The sequence below is a fragment of the Adiantum capillus-veneris genome, chromosome 11, assembly GCF_014529385.1.
Source record: "Adiantum capillus-veneris isolate H3 chromosome 11, ASM1452938v2, whole genome shotgun sequence".
Taxonomy (NCBI): Eukaryota; Viridiplantae; Streptophyta; class Polypodiopsida; order Polypodiales; family Pteridaceae; genus Adiantum; species Adiantum capillus-veneris.
The window spans coordinates 100969388-100993810 of record NC_140941.1 but is presented as its reverse complement, the minus strand read 5'-3'; the positions used below and the strand labels follow the sequence as shown (position 1 = coordinate 100993810).

Sequence of the window (24423 nt, the reverse complement as noted above, 5' to 3'; positions counted from 1 at the left end):
ATTGGGAGTGAAACCTGACACCTCGAGAGATGTCTGGCGAACCTCCAAGTGGGCTCTTTCTACAAGAGGCACCTTTCACATCATGCATACTGCCCGAATCAAACAAGACCACCATGTGTTGACCATTCACATGACCATAATACTTCATGAGAGACTCATCAACTGGATGATCATGAGAAACTTGGGATACACTAGTGTTCTCATTTATGGCATTAACAGAGGATGTGGGTTTTGTGGGTTCCTTAGGTTCGTTAGATTCATTCTTAGCACATGTTTTCTTTATATGACCCTTGACGTGACACTGATAACATTGACCTTTCTTAGAATAAATGACTTGTTCTTCTGCGGTTATGTATCCTCCTAAAATTCCTTGTGCAGCTTTTTCATCTGCGGTGAGCTTAGGTTTAGCAGATGTGTCATGTGACACATCCAACCCTATGTGTCTGTGGACAAGCTACAACATGATGTCTGTCCAGTCAGTCTAGATTAGAAGTGATCTGGCACTTTTGTGAGTCTATTCGTAGACCGTGCATGCCCAGTCACTGAGTGTAGATGCATATCCTCTGGTTGCACACATCATGAGCATCAGTATTCCCTTCAGAATCCATCAGATTCAGTCAAGTGCATTTAGCCTATTTTCCCTATTTTTGGTATTTTCACTTATTATTTTTAAGTGACTGTCCAACAAAAGTAGGTAGGGCAATTTTGCTAAGTTAATATATAAGCAAACCCAAGTTAGCACTAAATGGCAGAAGAGGCAGCAGGAGCACATGCTCAACATGCACCTTCTCAGCAGGAACCCGGCAGTACCCTCAGCATCGCCACATTCACCCTAGCGTTTTGTTCTCCACCACCACCTAGCCCTGGTGTTTTTGCATACCATCTGCACCCCCACAGCCCTGGCATTTTCAGCCATCCCTTGATCGCCAGCAGACCCAGAACCACCAGCGGTTTTCACAAACGCTACCAGCAGTACCAGATTGGCCTAGCGTTTTTGCTACTGCTACCCTATGCTGCCAGCGTTCTCATATTCAACCTGATTTGAAGCAGATGCAGCAGCGTTTTCAGCATTAGACACGACAATAGATTCAACCCTAAATGATTACAGAAGATCTCCATTTCAGCCCATAGAAACGCAACCAAAACAGAGATTTTCAGCCACCAAAACAGCTCCGAAATTCAGCAGATAGAAGACCATAGATTTCAGCCCTAAAGTCGTCGTCGTCATCACCGTCGTCGTCATCGGCATAGTCCCAAGTTGCATCAGTCCATTGCATCCGCATTGTACCACTTTGTGCAATCATAAGTAGACCACTCTCGCCGACGAGAGTGGGGCCTTCGGAGGAGGGTTTTACAACGTCTCTGGTGTCGTATCTCTCTTCTCTCTCTATCTCTCAGTCTCATACACTTGCACGCACAATGTCCATTCACTTTGTTTGTGATCATAGACTTTCCATTAAGAAACGGAAGGCTCTCCCTTCCATAAGAACAAAAGGAACCTTGAGCACAGTTCGGAGCACTCATCTTGAGCAAAGCGCAAACAATCATTCCACTGCACCTAACAAGGTGTGTTAGCTTTACCTTTACCCTTATATTCATTTTGAGTGTTCTTTTCCGAGGATTAGAGGAAGATTGGCTAGAAGAGTACCGTTCTTACCATTCTTACCGTTCAGTGGGTTCTGAGGAGTCTGAGAGGTACTGTGAGAAGATTTGGTTCTCCTTGGGCTTTCCTTTGTTGTGCTTCATCTCCTGAGCGAGAGCAATCGCTACTGCCTTGTTGAGATCCACGGGGTCGAAGACTTCTACATCAAACTTGATATATTCGCCTAACCCGAAAAGGAATGCCTCTTTGTGCTCATCATCCGACTTGCGTAATTGGATGCCGAGCTGTAATACACGGTTAGAAAAAGACATATGGCTGGCATACCATTTTGCTTGAGATTGTGCCAATCTTCTTTCAACCGCGCCAAGTACTGAGGTGGCATAAACCGCGCCTTGAGCTTGTCTTGGAAGTCGGCCCAATTGAAGGAAAGGGGCACGCCTTCTTCGGCTTCCTCTAGGTGCGCGGTCAACTGTGCCTCTTGCCATGCGTGATACCAATTGATGGCATCACCGGCAAGGTACATGGCTGCGGTCAAAACCTTGCTATTCCCTGTCTTCTTTGTTGTCGCAAAATAAGCATTAAATTGATGTAACCAAGAATGAAGAATAGTAGCATCCATCTTACCGTCACACTTACTGAATGTCAACTTCTCAGTGACGGGGTTGTTGGAGTCCGAATCTCTGCTTGTGCTACGTGATGAACTGCCAACATCTTTGACCGGCTCGGGCTTCGAGGTGAGTACCTGTAGGACCAACTCTTGCATGCGTTGGTCTCTCTGGGCCTCATGCTCTAACTCCAAGGCCGCTCGTCTCTCTTTGGTCGCTATGCGTTGGGCTCCGTGTGCTTGCTCACGCTCAAGGTCAATAGCTGCCTTTCTTTCTTCGGCCGCCAAGCGCGTGCTCATGCTCACGCTCTAAGGCTGCCTTTCTTTCTTCGGCCGCCAAGCGCGCTTGCTCACGCTCACGCTAAGGCTGCCTTTCTTTCGTCACGCTCGCGATCCAAGGCGGCGCATTGCGATAATTGTTGTAAGATCATGTCCATCATCGTCTTGACCAAAGCCTCCATAGGATTTGGTGCAACCCTTGGTGTAGATGGAGAAAGGGGAGGGTCGGAAAAACCTCTTGGTGGGAAAAATTCTTCTTCGCCACCTCCATGCTGATTACCTCCACGCAAAGTATCCATTCCGCTTCGGGTGCTGAAATCTGCGGACAACGGGCTGAAACTGAAAACACTGGCTGATCTGACCGTGCGGCGAGGATCTGCTGCGAGTAGGTGAGGTCTGCAAGGTTTGGGGCTGATCTTGGGGAATCTAAGTGCTGAAAACTGAAAACGCTGATACTAGGGGCTGATCTGTCGTCGGGAATCTGCAAAACGTTAGAGCAATCTGTAATCTGCAAAAATGCAAGTCTGAATCTGGAATCTGCTAATGCCAGGGCTGATTTGGTGCTGTTGAAAACGCTAGGCTGAAACTGTAGCCAAAACGCTAGTCTTTTTTTTTACCGAGAAAAAGATCCTTCTATTAGTTAATGAAAACTGCCCATAGGGCTACAACCACCTCTGCAAGAGAGGGCTACAACAAGCATGATGGGGAGACTCTCCCAATGAAAAAACAGCATATATACAATGAGGCTAAATCAAGAGATGGGAGGAGGGAAGAGCCACATAGGTGGACAGTAGTGCCATCTGAGCACCCCCTGGACTATGGTGTAGAAAGGCCCAGGGCGCCAGAGTCAGAGGAAAGCCTCGCGGCACTCCCACATGCGGTCGGAGCTGCCCTGTAGTCCCTCAAGCTGTCCTTTGAGAGTATGGATCAGCTCTAGCCAAAAGTCACGAACAATCTCTGCTGGTGGCACAAGGCGAGCCTCATAGATGCGGAAACAGCGGGCCCGCCAGATGAACCAAAGTGTCAGGCCACTGATGAGCTCCCAACACTCCTCTCTCTCACTGCACCACTCCTGTGGAGTAAGCTCTGTAGCAAGCTGGAGTGTAGGACGCCCCCCCTTGTATCACTATCATCCTGCTGGTGGAAGATAGCTCAAACTGAAGTGCCGGGCCCGTGAGGGTGGACCAAGCCGCTGCTCCCCAAGTGTACTGTCGAGCCGTGGAGAGAGCAGGCATCAACCGAAGAACTCGTAGCCACACCTGCTGGGCCGAGGAACAGTCCCAAAGATAGTGACGCTGACTCTCCACCAAATGGTCACAAGCTGCACATGTGGCAGAGAGACCACTATGCACCAGCCAGCTCCCTACTGTTGTGGCTCTATGTGCGACCAGCCACTGAAACAAGGTGACTCGCCTCGGTATTCTGGAGTCCCACAACCTCTCCCAAAAGTTTGCCAAGAACTCGACTGTGAGACCCTCCTCCTGCCAATGACGTGCTGCAGCGGGGAGGGCCTCTCTCTGTGCTGCTAGTATATGACGTCCCAGTCGAATAGTGTACTGAAAGAAAGGGACTCCTGGGTGGTCTGCAGAAGAGAAGGGGTCCCTCCATAGCCACTCACCAGGATCCCACTGTACTTGTGCGAGCGGACAACACTCCCAAGCCCATAGCCTCCAGTGTCCTGTCTCAAGAATTGCTAGGTCAGGGTCTATGACGCAGGTCCTCCCACAGATGCCCACCACTCGGATCCTCTGAAAACAGCACTTTGCTACCTGCGGGGCCTCTACTGCAACTTGTTGTAGTCGTCCCCCACCCTGAAGCTCGAAGAACAAGGCTGAGACAGACTCCGAGCAGGCCCTGACTGAAATGAGAACCTCCAGTCGTGTGAAGGCTCCCATCCACCGGGGTGCTACTGGCTCGAGAGGCGTGAGCCATTTAGCTGGAACTGACTCTGTGATGTCTTGACACATGCTCTGTACCCCTCTCATGCCCTGTAGCTGGAGACCTTGCACCTCCTTTGACAAACCTGTGAACTCTAGCCAGTCACCTAGAGAGCGCGCTGGACCTGCTGCCATGGGACCCCAAGAAACTTGAGGCCGACTACCAACCAAGTGGCCTCTCTGAGTGCTAACCATGGGGTTCCAGACGAGGGGCTGCCGTAGGCGCTCCTCCGTGCACGTCGGCTGTCTCTGCTCTAGGCCACGCCGTAAGAGCTCCCAAGATCGAAGCAAACTCACAACGAAGCGGTCCTCCAGTCTCTTGCTCAAACCAACTCGGCGCAACTCTGTAAAGATCCATCTGGTCGAAGGTTGCCAAGGGCCTCCTGACTGAGGCACCCTGGCACGAAGCCTCTGCAGCAAGAACTCCTTCTAGGGCTCCTCTCCTGGAAGAAGTCCTCTGACTACGAACTTCCCAAGAAGGACTCTGCTCTGCTGTGCTGGATCAATGATCCCAAGCCCTCCCTGAGAACAAGGAAGTATGATGACCGACCAAGCCACCTTGGCTCGGGCAATCTGAGTGTCACGACCTGACCAAAGGAAGTTCCTGATCAGCCTCTCTACCTGGCTGATACAAGAACTCGAGAAGATCCAGCAAGAAGTGATGTACCACATAGTCGCCAACAACACCTGGTTGGCAACTACTACTCTACCCGCCAGCGAAAGTCGTGCTGAGCTCCAATGTAATAGCTTTCTCCTGATGGACAGGAGAAGAGGAGCGATCTGCTGCTCGGGGGACAAGTCCAAACCAACCTGACAACCCAAGTACTGAACTGTAGTCCCTGGGGGAATCCACCTGAACCCCTCGCCTGGCATCCAATCTGGCACAGGAGCACTACCAACCGAGAAAGCCACTATCTTTCTCCAGTTGATCAGTGCGCCCGATTCACAACAGAAGGTCTCCAAAGCCTGCTCACATCTGTGTAGATTGGCCTCCTGGCCCTCTAAGTACAAGGCTGAGTCATCGGCAAACTCAGCGTCCAGTAGCTCATCTCCCCGAATAGGGAGTGCTAAGCCCCGTAGACCAACCTGCTGTGACACCAAAAATCTGCTCATCGCCTCCGCATAGAACAGAAAGAGAAAGGGGGCAAGAGGACAACCCTGTCTGACCGAGCGTGTGAGCATGAAGCGCTCACCTCTACCTCCTGCCAAAAGCACCTGACTGTGAGCCTGTCTGTACAAGGCTGACACCCCTCTGATCCAAGCATCTGAGAATCCCATCCTGCGTAGAGTGCCCTCTAGAAAGTCCCAGTCAACTCTGTCGTATGCCTTCTCAAAATCGAGAAGAAGAATCACAAGGTCCTCCCCACGGAGCCGTGTCAGGGCAAAAGCCTCCCAGAAAGTGAAGATGTTGTCAAGGATACTACGTTCCTTGACAAAACCTGTCTGGGTCCCATGTATAAGGCTCTCCAAAAGTGGCTGAAACCTCAAACTTAGAGCCTTGGCAAGAATTTTGTAGGCTGAGTTGAGGACGGTGATGGGGCGCCACTGTCGAATCTCATCCAAGGAGCCACCCTTCTTTGGGATGAGGTAGATCAGGCCCTCACTCATGCTATCAGGCATCAGTCCTGTGTGCAAAATGTACTGAAAGGCACTACAAAGATCTTGGCCAAGCAGGTCCCAGTACTCCAAGAAAAAGCTGGGAGTCAACCCATCCTCACCTGGACAGCTACCACGAGGGAGGGCCCTAAGAGCCGTGTGCAACTCCTCAAGCTGAAGTGGCATCTCTAGCCTCTGGCGGATCTCCTCTGTCACAAGACAAGGCATCTGTGCCCAAACCTGCTCCCTGCATGCATCCTGTCGCTCTGTCTGGGGCTGAGCTGACAGTAACTCACGGTAAAAGTCAGTAGCAACTGCATGCATATCCTCGTGCTCACAAGCTGATTGACCTTGGCATGTGAGTGTCGAGCTCCTACTGTCTCAAAAAAAGCCCCGGTCACTTTGTCACCCACCTGAGTCCACTGAGATGCCTGCGGTGGAAGGCAAACTCATGATGCCTCTCCTCTGTGCTAGCAAGCTCCTGTCGAGCCTGCTGTAACTGCTCCTCCAACCATGGACTGTCTGGATGCTGCTCCTGCATCCTTTGTAGTGAAGCAATGCCTCGTTTGAGACGCTGCTCCTCCTCTCTCGCTGCAGCCCGGTGAGCCAGAGACTCCTGAAGAAAAAAGTGGCTCAGCTGAGCTAGGCCTAAGGCCACTCTGTCTGCGGGTGGAACCTGGCTGTCCATGCCCTCTGTCCAGAGAGCCTCAACCCTCTCTCTGAGTGCTGAGTCCAACAAGACCCGCTCTGGAATGCGAAGCATCGTGCTCCCACTCCTCTGCCTGTCTGCCACTGTGAGGATCACTGGTGCATGGTCCGAGAAGCATGTCCCTGCCAGGATGCCCATTGATCCCCCCAAGTCACTGAAGTGGTCACTAGTGTAGAAGCGATCTATCCGCGATAGATTCACTCCTCCCACTCTGCGGTCCGATCTAGAGAAGGCAAGACTGTCTGGAGGCCTCACAAAGCCAGAGTGCTGCCATGTATCCGAGACCCTCAAAGTCATACACAACCTCTCCCAAGCTGCTAACTCGACGCCATGCACAGTAGCATGGCTGCCTCCAATCCTGTCAGAAGGGTCCTCCAACATGTTGAAGTCCCCTCCTACACACCCAGTGGTCGGCCTGCGGCAAGGACTCAACAATCTGTGACCTAAACTCTGCACGAGCACTCGCCACATTGGGCGCGTAGATGTTCAGGAAGCCCACAAGACCACCCTGAACCTGCATAGTAAGCCACTGAGCCCTGCCTGGCACAATAATCCCTCTGCCCACAATGGCCTGCTGCAATGAATCCGCAATAGTCATACATACCCCACCCTGGATGCCTCCAGGTTTAAAAGCAGCTGACCAAAAGGTATCATATCGTCTACGCAAAATCTGACCACATCACCGAATGCGGCTCTCACATAGATGGTGCTCCTGAAGCATAAGGAGATCAATCTCTCCTCCCACAAGGCAACGCTGAAGCTCCTGACGCAATCGGCCCCGCTGTCACTGACACTGGGGCCCACCTAGTCCCTGCACGTTCCATGTGATGATCCTCATGGTGAGCGAGAGAGAACAGATGCTGCCGCAGCAGCAAGACGTGCTATCTTCGAGGTTGGCTTGGATGGGGAGTAATCCGCATCCGAGCGTCCTCTAGATAGGCGAGACTGCAGTGAGTGCCTAGCCCAAGCCCAAGCTGAACGAGCCGTGCGTAAAGCAACCTCCTCTGTCCAGGAGTCCTCATGAATGTATACATAGCAAGGCAAACACTTCGTATCAGCAAAAAAGTACACCACAATGTGCCTACATCCTGCTGAGTCTGGGGGTGTCACCGCAAACTTGGCCAGTGGCCACAAAGTCTGCAGCAAATCTATAACTCCAAGTTCTCCCATACAAACTAGAGGTGCTTAGGGAGATTGGCTCGCTGCTGCTGCCCCCCCCCCCCCCCTTCGCCCTTGCGCCACCCTGCCCATCCCGCCACCTCCTGCCCCCTTTGCCCTCGCGCCACCTTGCCCAGCCCCCCACCCTGCCCAGCCCGCCACCTCCTGCCCCTTGCTGCCCGCCGCCCTCCCCCCCTAGCCCTCCCGCTGCCCCCCCCACTCCTTGCCTGCCGCCCTTCCCCCCTAGCCCTCCCGCTGTACCCGTGCTCACCTCCTCCTTCCTTTTCCTTCCCTCCACCCCCCCCCCCCCCCCTTTTTTTTTCCGCCTTATCTTCGAAGGGTTTTCTGCGCCCGGCTCTGCAACACCTTTTCTTCGGAACAGGTGTTCGGCTTTCTCGGCTGTAGATTGTTCTTCTCCGTCCGCTTCTTCGACTCAGCAGTAGACACAGATGGGGGTTCCAGCTCCGCCACAGAGGGACTCACTTGAAGCCCCCTCGCCCGACCCCGCTGAGCCCACCATTCGACTTGCTCTTTCGCCGACAGAGCAAGCGAGCCTTGCCGCAGAGGTAGAGCGCTTGCAGGCGACTTCTGTCATCTGCAAGGTTCTCGGCACCCGTCCTAGCAGAGGAGAGCTGCGAGACCTTCTTCAGGCCCACCTTTTTGCAGAGGTGGGCAAGATTTTGGATGTCCAGATCCTCGGACGGGGGTACTACCAGATCGAGTTCGAGACTTCCGAGATGGCCTCCAAGGTCATAGCTATGAGTCCACTGGCTATCCGAGCATCACGCGCCCACTTTCGACAGTGGCGACACGGTTTTGACCCGACTTCGGATGTGCTCGTAGAGGAGGCAGACATCCCCATCTCAGTCTGCTTTCCGGGTTTACGGAGGGAGTACCTTCCACTGCTCTCCAGGATTGGCTCCGCCATCGGGACTGTTCTGGAGACACCTCGTACGGCAGCATCAGTAGCTGCCAAGGCGGCCGGCATCCCTTCAGTTCGAGTTTTGGTCAGAGATACCCACACGCTCCCGAAGGTCATCCTTTTGCCTCGGGTTAGTGGGGGTTGGTTTAGGCAGAGTGTGGAGTACTCGGGTCTCCCGAACTAGTGCTTCATTTGCAGACAGATGGGCCACCTAGCGAAGGCTTGTCCACGGAGGAGACCACGACCTGCACCTCAGCCTCAGCCCTAGCCCCAGCCTGCCAAGGCTGGGCCGCAGCCTCAGCCAGCGACACAGCGCACAGATTCTGAGGCACCCTCTGAGCCTGGGGCTCCAGCGGAGGAGGGGTGGCAGCAGGCCCGTGGCCGTCGACGCCAGGGGCCACAGCGACAGCCTGGCACTCAGAGTGGCCCTCAGGTGCCTACTCAGCAGCAGTGGGTTCCCACGGGGAACCGCTTTGGTCCTCTTGAGCAGGAGGAGCCTCCTACGCCAGCCTTCTCTTCCGTTTCACCCTCGCGAGCCCCTCCACCTTCAGATTTCCCCTCTTCCTCCTCATCCCCTCCCCCGCCCTTTGCTCCCGCCCACTCCCCACCTCGCCCCCCTGTCTCTGTCGTCCCGCCCCGCTTCTCTTCTCCTCCGCCCCCCCCCCCCCCCCCCCAGCTCCTTCTCCCCCTTCTCCTGCTTCAGTACCACAGTCGACTCAGGAGACTGGTCCCTCGCCGGCGGCTAGGAGATCTCTTGGTAGCGCTTTTGCCAGGAGTCGCCTAGCGAGAGAGGGTCAGCCCTTCTTGCGGCCCCCTTTGCAGATTCAGACATCTTCCCTTGCAGCCATCCCTCGTGGTCTGACGAGCATTGACCTCCGACGCCGCTGGGACTTCTTCGATTACGGATTCACTCGCTTTCTCGGCGATTCCGCAGCAGACCACGAGGCAGCCTGCTTCAGGGTCCACACTCTGTTCCTCGCCGCTAGGGGGACAGAGGCCTTGGACTCAGCAGTTGGTTTCTCCTTTCCTCTCTGCGGTAGGACCGAGACAGAGTGGTCCCTCGACTCAGTGGTGGGATGGTTGCATACACAGGTTCTCGAGTTCTCTCACCACATGGGAGAACTTGGAGTTACATATTTGCTGCAGACTTTGTGGCCACTGGCCAAGTTTGCGGTGACACCCCCAGACTCAGCAGGATGTAGGCACATTGTGGTGTACTTTTTTGCTGATACACAGTGTTTGCCTTGCTATGTATACATACATGAGGACTCCTGGACAGAGGAGGTTGCTTTACGCTCGGCTCGCTCTACTTGGGCTTGGGCCAGGCACTTACTATAGGCTCGCCTATCTAGAGGACGCTCGGATGCGGATTACTCCCCATCCAAGCCTGCCTCGAAGATAGCCCGTCTTGCTGCTGCGGCAGCATCTGTTCTCTCTCGCTCCCCATGAGGATCGTCTCATGGAACGTGCAGGGATTAGGTGGGCCCCAGTTTCAGCGATAGCGGGGCCGATTGCGGCAGGAGCTTCAGCGTTGCCTTGTGGGAGGAGAGATTGATCTCCTTATGCTTCAGGAGCACCATTTGTCTGAGACCGGCATCCGGCGCTGTGGTCAGATTTTGCGTGGACGTTATGATACCTTTTGGTCAGCTGCTTTTGGACCTGGAGGCATCCAGGGTGGGGTATGTATGACTATTGCGGACTCATTGCAGCAGGCCATTGTGGGCAGAGGGATTATTGTGCCAGGCAGGGCTCAGTGGATTACTTTGCAGGTTCAGGGTGGCCTTGTGGGCTTCCCGAACATCTATGCGCCCAATGTGGCGAGTGCTCGTGCAGAGTTTTGGTCACAGATTGTTGAGTCTTTGCCACAGGTTGACCATTGGCGTGTAGGAGGGGACTTCAACATGTTGGAGGACCCTTCTGACAGGATTGGAGGCAGCCATGCTACTGTGCATGGAGTCGAGTTAGCAGCTTGGGAGAGGTTGTGTATGACCTTGAGGGTCTCGGATACATGGCAGCACTCTGGCTTTGTGAGGCCTCCAGAGAGTCTTGCCTTCTCTAGATCATACCGCAGAGTGGGAGGAGTGAATCTATCGCGGATAGATCGCTTCTACACTAGTGACCACTTCAGTGACTTGGGGGGATCAGTGGGCATCCTGGCAGGGACATCCTTCTCGGACCATGCACCAGTGATCCTCACAGTGGCAGACAGGCAGAGGAGTGGGAGCACGATGCTTCGCATCCCAGAGCGGGTCTTGTTGGACACAGCACTCAGAGAGAGGGTAGAGGCTCTCTGGAAAGAGGGCATGGACAGCCAGGCTCTACCGGCAGACAGAGTGGCCTTAGGCCTAGCTCAGCTTAGCCACTTTTTTCTCCAGGAGTCTTTGGCTCGACGGGCCGCAACGAGAGAGGAGGAGCAGCGTCTCAGACGAGGCATTGCTTCACTACAGACGATGCAGGAGCAGCATCCAGACAGTCCATGGTTGGAGGAGCAGTTACAATAGGCTCGACAGGAGCTTGCTTGCACAGAGGAGAGGCGCCATGAGTTTGCCTTTCACCGACAGGCATCTCAGTGGACTCAGGTAGGTGACAGAGTGACAGGTGCCTTTTTTGAGACAGTAGGACCTCGGCACTCGCATGCCAAGGTCTTTCAGCTGAGGAGACCCGATGGGTCAGTTGCTTGTGAGCCCGAGGATATGCGTGCAGTTGCTACTGACTTTTACCGTGAGCTACTGACGGCTGAGCCCAGTTAGAGAGACAGGATGCATGCAGGGAGCAGGTTTGGGCGCAGATGCCTTGTCTTGTGACTGAGGAGATGCGCCATAGGCTGGAGATACCTCTTCAGCTTGAGGAGCTGCACACGGCTCTTAGGGCCCTTCCTCGTGGTAGCTGTCCAGGTGAGGATGGGCTGACTCCCAGCTTCTTCTTGGAGTACTGGGACTTGCTTGGCCCAGATCTTTGTAGTGCCTTTCAGTACATTCTGCACACAGGAGTGATGCCGGATAGCATGAGTGAGGGCGTGATTTACCTCATTCCAAAGGAGGGTGGCTCCTTGGATGAGATTCGACAGTGGCGCCCCATCACCATCCTCAACTCAGCCTACAAAATTCTTGCCAAGGCTCTGAGTTTGAGGATTCAGCCACTTTTGGAGAGCCTTATACATGGGACTCAGACAGGTTTTGTCAAGGAACGCAGTATCCTTGACAACATCTTCACTTTCTGGGAGGCTTTTGCCCTGGCACGGCTCCGTGGGGAGGACCTTGTGATTCTTCTTCTCGATTTTGAGAAGGCATACGACAGAGTTGACTGGGACTTTCTAGAGGGCACGCTTCGTAGGATGGGCTTTTCAGATGCTTGGATCAGAGGGGTGTCAGCTTTGTACTGACAGGCTCACAGTCAGGTGCTTTTGGCAGGAGGTAGAGGTGAGCGCTTCATGCTCACACGATCGGTCAGACAGGGTTGTCCTCTTGCCCCCTTTCTCTTTCTGTTCTATGTGGAGGCGATGAGCAGATTTTTGGTGTCACAGCAGGTTGGTTTGAGGGGCTTAGCACTCCCGATACGGGGAGATGAGCTTCTGGACGCTGAGTTTGCCGACGACTCAGCCTTGTACTTAGAGGTCCAGGAGGCCAATTTACACAGGTGTGGGCAGGCTCTTGAGACCTTCTGCTGTGCATCGGGTGCATTGATCAACTGGAGAAAGAGAGTGGCTTTCTCGGTTGGCAGTGCTCCTCTGCCAGAGTGGATGCCAGGAGAGGGTCTCAGGTGGATTCCCCCAGGGACTGCAATTCGATACTTGGGTTGTCAGGTTGGTTTGGATTTGTCCCCCAAGCAGCAGATTGCTCCTCTTCTCCTTTCCATCAGGAGAAAGCTGTTACACTGGAGCTCAGCACGACTTTCGCTGGCTGGTAGAGTAGTAGTTGCCAACCAGGTGTTTTTGGCAACTATGTGGTACATCACTTCTGGTTGGATCTGCTCGAGTTCTTGTATCAGCCAGGTAGAGAGGCTGATCAGGAACTTCCTTTGGTCAGGTCGCGACACTCAGGTTGCCCGAGCCAAGGTGGCTTGGTCGGTCATCACACTTCCTTGTTCTCAGGGAGGGCTTGGGATCATTGATCCAGCACAGCAGAGCAGAGCCCTTCTTGGGAAGTTCGTCGTCAGAGGACTTCCACGGGAGGAGCCCTGGAAAGAGTTCTTGCTGTAGAGGCTTTGTGCCAGGGTGCCTCAGTCAGGAGGCCCTTGGCAACCTTCGACCAGATGGATCTTTACAGAGTTGCGCCGAGTTGGTTTGAGCAGGAGAATGGAGGACCGATTCGCTGTGAGTTTACTTCGCTCTTGGGAGCTCTTAGGGCGTGGCCTAGAGCAGAGACAACCGACATGCACGGAGGAGCGCCTACGACAGCCCCTCGTCTGGAACCCCATGGTTAGCACTCAGAGAGGCCACTTGGTTGGGAGTAGGGCTCATGTTTCATGGGGTCCCATGGCAGCAGGTCCAGCGCGCTCTCTAGGTGACTGGCTAGAGTTCACAGGTTTGTCAGAGGAGGTGCAGGGTGTCCAGCTACAGGGCATGAGAGGGGTTCAGAGCATGTGTCAGGACATCTCAGAGTCAGTTCCAGCTGAGTGGCTCACGCCTCTCGAGCCAGTAGCACCCCGATGGATGGGAGCCTTCACACGACTGGAGGTTCTCATCTCAGTCAGGGCTTGTTCAGAGACTGTCCCAGCCCTGTTCTTTGAGCTTCAGGGTGGGGGATGATTACAGCGATTTACAGTAGAGGCCCTGGTAGCAAAGTGCTGTTTCCATAGGATCCGAGTTGTGGGCATCTGTGGGAAGACTTGCGTCATAGACCCTGACCCAGTAGCTCTCGAGACAGGACAGTGGAGGCTATGGGCTTGGGAGTGTTGTCCACTGGCACGAGTATAGTGGGTTCCTGGTGAGTGGCTATGGAGGGACCCCTTCTCTTCTGCAGACCGCCCAGGAGTCCCTTTCTTTCAGTACACTGTTCGGCTCGGACGTCATATACTTGCAGCGCAGAGAGAGGCCCGCCTCGCTGCAGCAAGTCATTGGCAGGAGGAGGGTCTCACAGTTGAGTTCTTGGCAGCTTTTTGGCAGAGGCTGTGGGACTCCAGACAGCAGAGGCGCGTCACTTTGTTCCAGTGGTTGGTTGCACACAGAGCCACAGCAATAGGGAGCTGGCTTGTGCATAGTGGTCTGTCGGCCGCATGTATAGCCTGTGACCAGTTGGTGGAGAGTCAGCGACGCTGTCTTTGGGACTGTCCTTCGGCCCAGCAGGTGTGGCTACGAGTTCTTCGGCTGATGCTTGCCCTCTCTGCGGCTCAACAGTACACTTGGGGGGCAGCGGCTTGGTCCACCCTCACAGGCCCGACACTACAATTTGAGCTATCTTCCACCAGCAGGATGATAGTGATACAGGGGAGGCGACCTGCACTCCAGCCTGCTACAGACCTTACTCCACAGGTGTGGTGCAGTGAGAGAGAGGAGTGCTGGGAGCTCATCAGCGGCCTAGCTCTTTGGTTCATCTGGCGGGCCCGTTGTTTCCGCATCTTTGAGGCTCGCCCTGTGCCACCAGCAGAGACTGTTCGTGACTTTTGGCTAGAGCTTGGCGGGCTGGGGCTGAGGCTGAGGCTGAGGCTGAGGTGCATGTCGTGGCCTCCTCCGTGGACAGGCCTTCGCTAGGTGGCCCATCTGTCTACAAATGAAGCACTCGTTCGGGAGGCCCGAGTACTCCACACTTTGTCGAAACCAACCCCCACTCACCCGAGCCCGAAGGATGACCTTCGGGAGTGTGTGGGTATCTCTGACCAAAACTCGAACTGAGGGGATGCTAGCCGCCTTGGCAGCTACTGATGCTGCCGTATGAGGTGTCTCTAGGACAGTCCCGATGGCGAAGCCAATCCTGGAAAGAAGTGGTAGGTACTCCCTCCGTAAACCCGAAAAGCAGACTGAGATGGGGATGTTTGCCTCCTCTACTAGCACATCCGAAGTCGGGTCAAAACCATGTCGCCACTGTCGAAAGTGGGCGCGTGATGCTCGGATGGCCAGTGGACTCATAGCTATGACCTTGGAAGCCATCTCGGCGGTCTCGAACTCGATCTGGTAGTACCTCCATCCGAGAATCTGCACATCCAAGATCTTGCCCACCTCTGTGAGAAGGCGGGCCTGAAGAAGGTCGCGCAGCTCTCCTCTGCTAGGTCGGGTGCCGAGAATCTTGCAGATGACCGACGTCGCGTGCAAGCGCTCTACCTCGGCGGCTAGGCTCGCTTGCTCTGTCTGTGAAAGAGCAAGTCGAATGGTGGGCTCAGCGGGGTCGGGCGAGTCCCTCTGTGGCGGAGCTGGAGCCTCCATCCGTGTCTACTGCTGTGTCGGAAAGGAGGAAAGAGAGATAACGCTGTCAACGACCTTGACGAGCACTGTCCCAGGAGGGGGTACTGCCAATGCCAGCTGAAGGAAATCTTCGGGGAGAAAGGCGAAAAAACAAAACAAAGGCGGAGGGGGGGGGGGGGGGGGGGGGGGGGGGGGCGTAATGCGGATAAGGCAACGGCAACGGGGTAGCGGGGCCGAGCGGGAGAGGCAGCGTGCGTGATGGGCGGGGTAGTGGGCTGAGTGGCAGAAGCAGCGGGCGGGCTGGGCAAAGGCGGACGGGGAAACGGGCTGAGCGGCAAGGATAGTAGGCGGGCTGGGTGGCGCAGCGGGAGAGGTGGGGGGGGGGGGGGGGGGCGCTGAGGGGTGGCGAGCACAGGGGTGCGCTAAGGGGCAGCGGGTGAGGCAGGGGGGCTGAGAGGCACAGGGCGCGCGAGGGCAGGGGGGGAAGGCAACGATGGTGAGAGGCCGGGGGGGGGGCGTGGCAGCAGTAACGAGCTAGAGCTTTCGTTCCGGTACCACCCTCTGCCCAATTACTCGCCAAAACGCTAGTCTTGATTTGCTGTTGGCTGGAAATGCTAGGTCACCTGTCGGTCCTGCTGAGAAGGTGCACTATAAGTTGGTGGACTTCTGCTGCCTCTTGTGTCAGAAAGTGCTAGCGCTAGGTTTCGTTTAGAGAACTTAGCAAATTTGCCCTACCCAGTTTCCCAACACAGTCACTTATTAATAATAAATGAAAAATGGATAAAATAGGAAAAATGGGTTCTGTGCACTGTCAAATGCTTATGATGGGTATTGACTGTAATGCTGATGATCATGCTGTGTGCAACTAGAGGATATGCAACTACTCTAAGTGCCTAGACATGCACGGCTTGCGCACAGGCTCACAAAGGTGCCAGAACACTTCCTAAGCTGACCTGAATCCTGGACCTGAAGTAGCTTGTCCACATGCACATAGGATTAGATGTGCACGTGACATGTGGTCCTCTGGAAAAAATATGTAAGGTGTGAGTGTCTCCCCCACTTGTCCTCTCTGTTTGTGGCTGCAGAAGTGTATATCTATGCATGTGTTTCTCTATAGGTAGTGCCTCAACTGTCTCAGATCTCGAGAGTGCATGATCTCGCAGAGGGTAGGCTGCCCTCTGAATATGACTCGTATCTGCCTCTAATATCATCATAAGCTCTGCATTTGCAAACAAAATGCTCCTCACTCTCTACCTCCTCTCTGCGTACTCGATAGACTCTCTCCTCCTTGGGAATTTCATGAGCCTACCCCACCTCTATCTCTAGTTTGTGTGATGATACTCTGAGCTAACCAATCGCCACCCGTGAGTTGTATAGCATGTAGGTGTCTATAGCGTGGTTGTCGTATGATCCATCCTGGAGTATGGCAAGGAAATGATCTCTGTAGTGTGACATCTTCCACTGAAGGGGAGATGTGATCCAATTGTGTTTGATTTATAGCTGCCATAGATCCTGTCGGAGCATTATGTTTCTCTCACTACGTGAGAGATGCACCTCGAGTAAGTCGGGGTCATACTGGAACGGTGGCAAGTTCTCAAGATCAAGGCCGTGCGCTCCAAACCATGCTCTAACCTGGGTGTACCCAGCTCTTTCATATCGAGACACTGTATAGCTGACTCAAATGCTCTGCGTCTGAGTCTGTCAGCCGGGAGCTCTCTCACTCTCGATAAAGCAAACCGTTTGAAAGAGTGCCTCCACTACCAATGGGGTGGGGGGGGGATAGCAAGCTCCACCCTGATGATGTCCTCTGGCATTGTGTGCTTGCCTCGAAACAAGCGGGAGATCATATATATCTGTGGTCTCTCGATCTCTCCTCACTGGCTATCTTTCAACCCAGGTGCCCACACTACTACTACGTACATCAGGGTTGGGGTGACTAATGTATCAAGATTCAAATAGCCACCCCTTTGTGCAGGGCACCTGAACGTGTGCCTGATAAAATCTCCGCTCTAACATGGCCAAAGTTGCATATCCTCACGTGAGTTTGTCAATGGCTGCCTGTGCCATGGAGAAGGGGCCCTGTCTGCTAGTGAATGAGATTCCCAGATAGACGTAGGAGAGAGGTGACCACCTCGACTGGACCTCCTGCTGTTGTAAAAGTGGCTGTTTGTCAGACTGACCTGGAGGTGTGGAAGATCAAGACCTTGGTCTTCCCAAGGTTCACTGTCAGTCCTCTGTGTGTATAAAACTCATCCAAGGCCCTCAAAATTTCAAACGGCTTTGTAAGCCCTCTAGTGACTCTGAAATCAAACGATGTCATCAGCATATAGCATAATGTGTATTGGAGTACCTGCTAGGTCAGATCCTGCCCCTCCCGCTCGCAAGATGTAGTCGGAGATCTCGTCGATGTAGAATTCAAAGAGGGTCGAGGAGAGGGGGCATCCTCGCTTAACACCAATGGTGCTAGCAATGGACTCTAACAGGCCGCCTGGGCAACGGACTCTCCCAGTCGCTCTCACATAGAGATGTAGAATCCAGAGAGGGTCGAGGAGAGGGGGCATCCTTGCTTAACACTAAATGGTGCTAGCAATGGACTCTGACAAGCCACCTGGACAACGAACTCTCCCAGTCGCTCTCTCATAGAGAGCATAGATGGCGCATATCATCTCTAACGGTATCCCTAGACTCTGAAGTGGCCGAAAGAGCCTCTTCTGTGGGACTGTGTCAAACGCTTTGCGGAAGTCCACAAAGCACCAATAAAGATTCTTCTTCCGCACCTTTGCCCCATCAATGAGGTAGCACAGAATGAAAATGTGGTCGATGGTGGGGTAGGTCCGTCTGAACCCTTTCTGCATATGAACTAAGCTCAGCCTCAAGTTGTCCCATACAGTTTGGCCATTGTATGGCCAATCATGATATGTTGTAATTCCTTGGGTCCAAGGTGTCCGGATTGGCACAATGTTGTGCCGAGTCTATTCCTCTTGGAAATTATCATGAGGTTGTGACAACCACTAACCTTAGTTGTTTGTTTCTTTCCATTGATTTTTATTTAATTTTTGGGACCCTCTTTTTAAGGTCACAAATGGCCGGACATTGTGTGGCCAGTGTGAAACGGACGACGGCCGACAGTTTCACCTGCAGTTGGGAAGGGAGGGTCGCCACCCACGAGATGGTCGGGCCAGTTGGCTCTGGAATCCGAGCAGTAAAAGGGTGTCTAGGCTCAGTTCAAAGTCATTTAGGTCCCTCGCTAGACTTCATAAGTCGGTGGGTATTAGGAATTCAACTCAAAAGAGGCAAAGTGAACACTTGGCCGCTGCAGATGCAATTACCAAGTCTGCATGAAGAGGGGGGCGCCCATAATGAGAGAGGAGGCTGATTTTTACTCCATAAGTGACTACAGTGTGTGTGTGAGTTGTGGGTGCAAGTGATCACAACATTAATGGAAAGCTTGCCTTCTCCCTTGTCTTATGTAGCGCGATGATTCTGCTCTCGTGCACCTCTCCGCCCCCTTTGAATACAGAAACGTGATGCCCCGCTCGAGGGCTTTTCATCTCTATGTACAATTGTGTGGGTTTATGCGCGATTACCGAGGCAAGAGCCTCTTGCATAGGTATTGGATTAGCTAGTTGCTAATCCCCCACGGGTACAGGTGAATTTGGAGAGATTTTACGCAAGAGATCTTGTTTGATTCAAAGGGAAAGTAGCCCTACAGGTGCGGGAGCTCGAGGGCTTGCTACGGATGCGATCGGCACGCGAAACGGAGCCCGAAACAGTGAATTACAACTTGTGTATTTTTGCAGATTTAGGGTTTTGACCCTAATTGGTCCCTAATACCCCTAGGAGCTTCGGGGAAGCGACTGGACCATTGTACAAGTGATTTGGTGCATTTTTAGGGCAGAAAACAGAGAATTCAGCGTGCTTTAGATTCTTCCAGTTATGGGAAAGTGTCTGTATGCGCTGGGAAAGTCACCTTTGGCATGGGGATTTTGTCTGTAAAGCCTCCTATTGTGGTTATCTTGCCGAAATCGGGCTAGAGTAGGCCTTTTTCAGCCCGGTAAAAGCGGGACAGTTCTAAAGAACTTGCAAGTTTTCTCCCAAGTTTTATAAGATTAAAGTAATATCGAAAGGGGCGCCAGTCTTTGGGGCCTACAGGGTGTCACTGTCTACTTGGTAGCACTCTAGCTGCCAGGTCGTGGTTTGTGTGAAGTGCTAATTCCAATCACAGGTTCATTTGAGAAGTTTCTCTGTGTTGTGAAGTTCCAAGTAAAGTTTATTAAGTGAAGAATCGGGTGTGAGCTAGAGTCTACCGCCCTAGGGGCCGGTTGCATGGTTCCGTCGTCGGGAAAAAATCAGTTTTCCTTAAAGAGAGAGCCTTGTTTAGTTTGTGGGGAAGACACAGAGCACAAGAACTTGGAATTACACTATGGCTGAGCCATCACAGTATGGGAACATCGTGGGCACATCACATCTTCCCTCAGACTCTTTAGCATCTCTGACCAAAAAGTAACACTTGTAGATTGCTAGAAGCTCTTTGTTTCTCGCGTAGTCGGGGTGATCAGCACAAGCAACTCTTGACATGCCTGAATGCTAGCATCTTTAGAAAACTAGGAATATGTGCGTGTAGCCGGCTTCAAGGACGGGAAGCTGGTCATTCTCGAGGCATGACCAATCTGTGTAGCAGTAAACGTATGACTCCGTATCTTTGGAAAAAGCTTTAGAAGCTTATAGACCATAGAGATAGGAACATCGGCCGGTAAATTTGTATTAGCCAATGCCATTAGACTTAGTGTCTGTAACTGATCGTGGGAGAGTCCTTTGCGAAGGGATGGATGTGGCGGCTGTAGGTGAAAATTTAAAGTGAATTTTTCCTGACTTTTAGATTTTGCAGGCCTACGGATCTCATGATGGTCACATGATCGTCGCTCTTCCTTTTGCCTTTGGGATCCTTTTCTTGGGCGCTGTAGGAGCCTGATTCTGAGCTTGAATCTGAAACAAAATTGTGTGAAGGCATTCTGTAACTTTCATCACTATTTGCACGAGAATTCATTTCTGTAACGCCATGGTTGCTTTGGTCGGATTCTGCATCATCTGCAGAACTACTATGTCTCTCAGTATGAGCAGGATTTTTTCTCAAAGCTTCCATGCGTGACTGCTTGCTGCTACACACCATAATGACGTTGTAAACTCTTTTTGTCTGGGCACACTGTAAATTTACACTGTAACCCACAAAAGCCTACATACACACAGCGCTGAAGCAATGCAAAAATCCACATCAGCATACATGGACCCCTGCCAACTTCTCTTGTATAGACCTATGGTGATGTGCCCACGACGTTCCCATACAATGATGGCCTCTATTGCTTGATCCACACTATACCGTGTGGGTTTCATCAAATTTTGTATACATCATTACAATCGAGGGCCAAAAGATTTAGAGCTCAGGTGCAATCCGTGCAATCGAGCTTTCAATGTTTTGCAGCTCCTATGTTGGCCTGGCTCATCAACATACATGTTAGCCCTGTGGATATGGATGAAGATGCGAAATAGGTGCATTCAAAATCGAGGAGGAAATTTCTTGGCAATGTAGCGGATCCCACGATAAAGAAGAAGAAGAAGAACAAGGAAAAAATGGTGAAAGACACGGCAGAGTCACTACATCCCTTGCTATGGGTGCTTCCATCTGTTGAGCAGTAGTGGTGCTACTTTTAAAGAGAGCCAGTTTGTAGAGAGCAGATTGCAGAAGCCTATAGTCTAGCAGGAGGCTCCCACCATCGATCTGATGGCTCCACCTCTAGAGACTGACACTTCAGGTGCGGCAGTGACGACGACTCTTTCTCTTGGGTGACATGATGGGGATGTTCATTCAACCTCTTTATTGTACATATGCAGTTTCTTCTTCCCAGTTGTTTCAATGCTCTAGTGGTTTCTTTTTGCAGTTTCAGCGTCATCTTGCAGTTTCAGTGTTTCTCTCACTGAGACAGTGAGTGGTCTTGTGGCGGGCAACCTGTAGCAGGTCTATAGTGGCAGTGGCACATGATATGCAATTAATTACAGTTGGGTTGGAGTTCACACTGGATGGATTCTTGTTTGGACAGTGACACGTGGCAGTGATACGGGTGGTGGTCTAGTGGACATAGTGGCCAGATCACCATCACCACAATTTGGAGATAAGACTTAGATGGATTGGGATATTTTGCTAGCCGTTGGTAGCTCTCTATGATTGTAAATATGTGTGGTTGGTTCCAGTCATCGGATCATCATCCACTTTCTATGGTCTAGCGCCTTGAGTCTTGAGTGTTGAGTCCAGCAGTGCACATCTGCACCCTCCTTGCACATTGGAACTTCAACACCCCCATTGTACCTTAGAGTCCTGGGCTTGGAGCTTAGTGTGCTGCTAGGCAGAATCTGTATGGTTGTATGAGCTAGTTGAGTTCCGTGGTGTTTTGAGTCTATTTGCTATGTCTTTTGAGTTGCTGGTTCATTGCTGTGCTGTGTTTTCTTTCTGTTGGAGTGAGATTTCATGCATATTGCACTGAGGAGCACCCACTGTAGAGAGCACGATACACTTTCCCTGCTACACCAGCTTTAATTTTGGACTTGCTTTTTGAGTGCAATGTTTTTTAGGAGTGATTACTTTTGGGGGCACGGGGCTGTGGCTCACATAAACGAACTCTCCTACACATACAGAATACAACACACAGAAACAGAGAAACACAGAACACAAGCACGAAAACACTTGGTGCATGAAAGTTTAAGCTTTTCTGAAGAAGGCTTCCAAATTCCTTGTCTGTTGTACACACTTTTTTTTTTTGTAAATATGCTTTGATTACTTTGCAAGTGGGAAACCTCAAAGCGAGGAAAACCCACGAAAAGAAAGGGATACAAAGAGCAGAGCACTATGAGGCTCCGAAAGCTAGAAGCAGTCAAAGTAAATCCTGTAGGCATCAAGAGTGATGTCTCCAGCGTCGTAAGCAAAATGTAGTGCTTGGCCAAGAGATAATTTGAAATAGGGGAAGGGGTCAACATAAGTGCTGTGGAACATGAAGGAGTTTCTATGGTGCCAGATGGCCCACAGAGTCCAAAATCTGACCCAGGGGAAGAACACCGCAAACTGAGAATGCGGTGATTGGAGCACCCCGAAAAGCCAACAGCGTTTGTGAAAAGAGCCGGAAGGAAAACGCAGCCGAAGAGCAGTCGACACTTGTTTGTTGTACACACTCTTATCAATAAAGAATTGCCCAGTCAGGGGTGCTGACATTGGCAGTTTGGGGCCACCTACTCGTGTACAAGGGCATCTCTTTTGGACATCTTCTCTTGACAGAGAGATTCTCCTCGGGACCCAGGTATACAAGTTTACAAGCACATGGACTCTGTTTTTTGGGGTCCACCTCTAGACGTTTCTTCTTCTGTGGCAATTATACCACCTTGTTGTCTAGAGCCTGATAGGGCGCCTGATGATATTGTTTCTTCATGTAGTTCAGGTAGAGATGCGATTCCTCTTCCTATTTTCGTGACGCACTACGATGCTAGGAGAGCTAACAGATTGAGAACCAAGATATGGTCTTGGTTTGACTCTTGGATTTTTTATTATATGTTTGTGTAGAAAAGAAGAAAAGGGAGAGAGTAATAAGTTCTAAGAAAGGATATGTTGTTTTAGGTTATAAAATCACATGTTGAAACTGTCCATGTTTTGTGTCATAAAAGAATCCTACATATAGTCAGAACTGGATGTCAAAGTGTATACTCTGGATTGTGACTGAAAACCTTGCGAACTTGCAATATGTGACTGATGCATGTTGTTTCATTGGATATTATAGATAATCTTAGGGAGCTAAATTTTAGATGGAGTTGGAAGATGGGCCTGCAGCTGGCACGAGCTTTGCCTCCAAAAGGAAATACTAGTAATACTAGTGATACAGACCAGAGTGTGGAAAATTTTGACAGAAGGAAACCTTTGATTAATGCGCAAGATGTGGATGATCAACAGCCCTCTTATGACAATCAAGATGACACTAACAGTGCAAATTTGCTCAAAGATGCATATGCAAGCACTACTGACAGCAATTTAGATATCAGCCAAGAAGAGGGCATGGAATCTTTAAAAGATGCTGTAGGAGAAAGTGATCTAGGCGAGACAGCTTTAAGAGGGACCATAGTTGCAGGTTTGATTCTGATAGGAGCAGTGGGTGGTATTGGAATTGCTAGCTACATCTACAGAGAGCATATTAATGCGTTCTTGATTGATTTTTCGGATTTCATAGAAGGTACGCCCTGTTGAGCTAAAGTCGATTGAAATTTTCAGATAATATGCTTGTAGCAGCTTGTCCTTTTTGCACCCTGTCCTCTTTCAAGTTTAGATAAAGAGATTTTCAGACAATATGCTTGTAGCGGCTTGTCCTTTTTTGCACACTGTTCTTTCAAGTTTAGATAAAGTTGCATGAAATTCAATAGGCAGGGTCAGGTGGTGGTGTTATGCTGCTTTACCACAGTGGTACACTGCATAAGATTTGAAGGACTTAAGAGGTGCATAGAGAAGCATGTAAAAGGGTTGAAAAATGCTCCGTGGGGTCCTGTCTATCCTACAGTTGCTTTTGGTGAAGACCTTTTGGAGTATCATGAATTTTCACAACCAGATGGCTGCTGAAGATATACGTAGATTCTCTCTCTATCTGTGCATGTGTGTGAGAAATGAAATGAAATGTTATATTAACGTCTTCAAAAGGCCAAAATGACCTCTGAGAGAGAGAGAGAGAGAGAGAGAGAGAGAGAGAGAGAGAGAGAGAGAGAGAGAGAGAGAGAGAGAGAGAGAGAGAGAGAGAGAAATGAAATGTTGTATTAACGTCTTCAAAAGGCCAGAGTGATCTATGAGACCAAACTGATACAAAAGTGGTGAATCTGTTACAATGTCTGAAAATAAATGCGAAAAACTAAATACAGATAAACTTCTTAGGAGCATTCTGGGTGTCTTGGCTAGAATGCTTCTAATCCTTTGTTGTAGTCTCCTCCGGTGAAGTGTGCTTTTGCATCTCGGTCGTGGTCGTCTCGATTTCCTAAGCTCGATCGCCATGTCAATGAGGATGCCTTTGGTATGAATGTGGGTACTCCTTTGTGCTCGCTGCTGGCCTCTTGCTTCTCCTTCCATTCTTGCTTCTCTCGATCCGAAGAAATCTGTGATCTGCCTCTGAGGCTGTAGTGCTCTTTGTCTTCTCATTAGATTATCCCTGTGCCGATGTAGTTCCAGTAGGTACAGGCCTAAGCACCTTTGATCTTGGTATTGC

General features: G+C 51.5%; 1 protein-coding gene across 5 annotated transcripts in view; it reads left to right on the top strand.

Moving 5' to 3' along the window:
• Positions 1-24423, top strand: part of LOC147447729 (uncharacterized) — a 188635-nt gene that overhangs the window by 9060 nt on the left and 155152 nt on the right. For all 5 annotated transcript variants that reach the window (XR_015189634.1, XR_015189635.1, XM_086523446.1 and 2 more), the window contains exon 2: positions 22963-23409. Coding sequence is in view for 3 of the 5 variants with exons in the window: in XM_086523446.1 (XP_086379572.1) it covers positions 22963-23409 (447 nt within the window). In the remaining 2 variants the exon portion in view is untranslated. The remainder of the gene's footprint in view (positions 1-22962; positions 23410-24423) is intronic.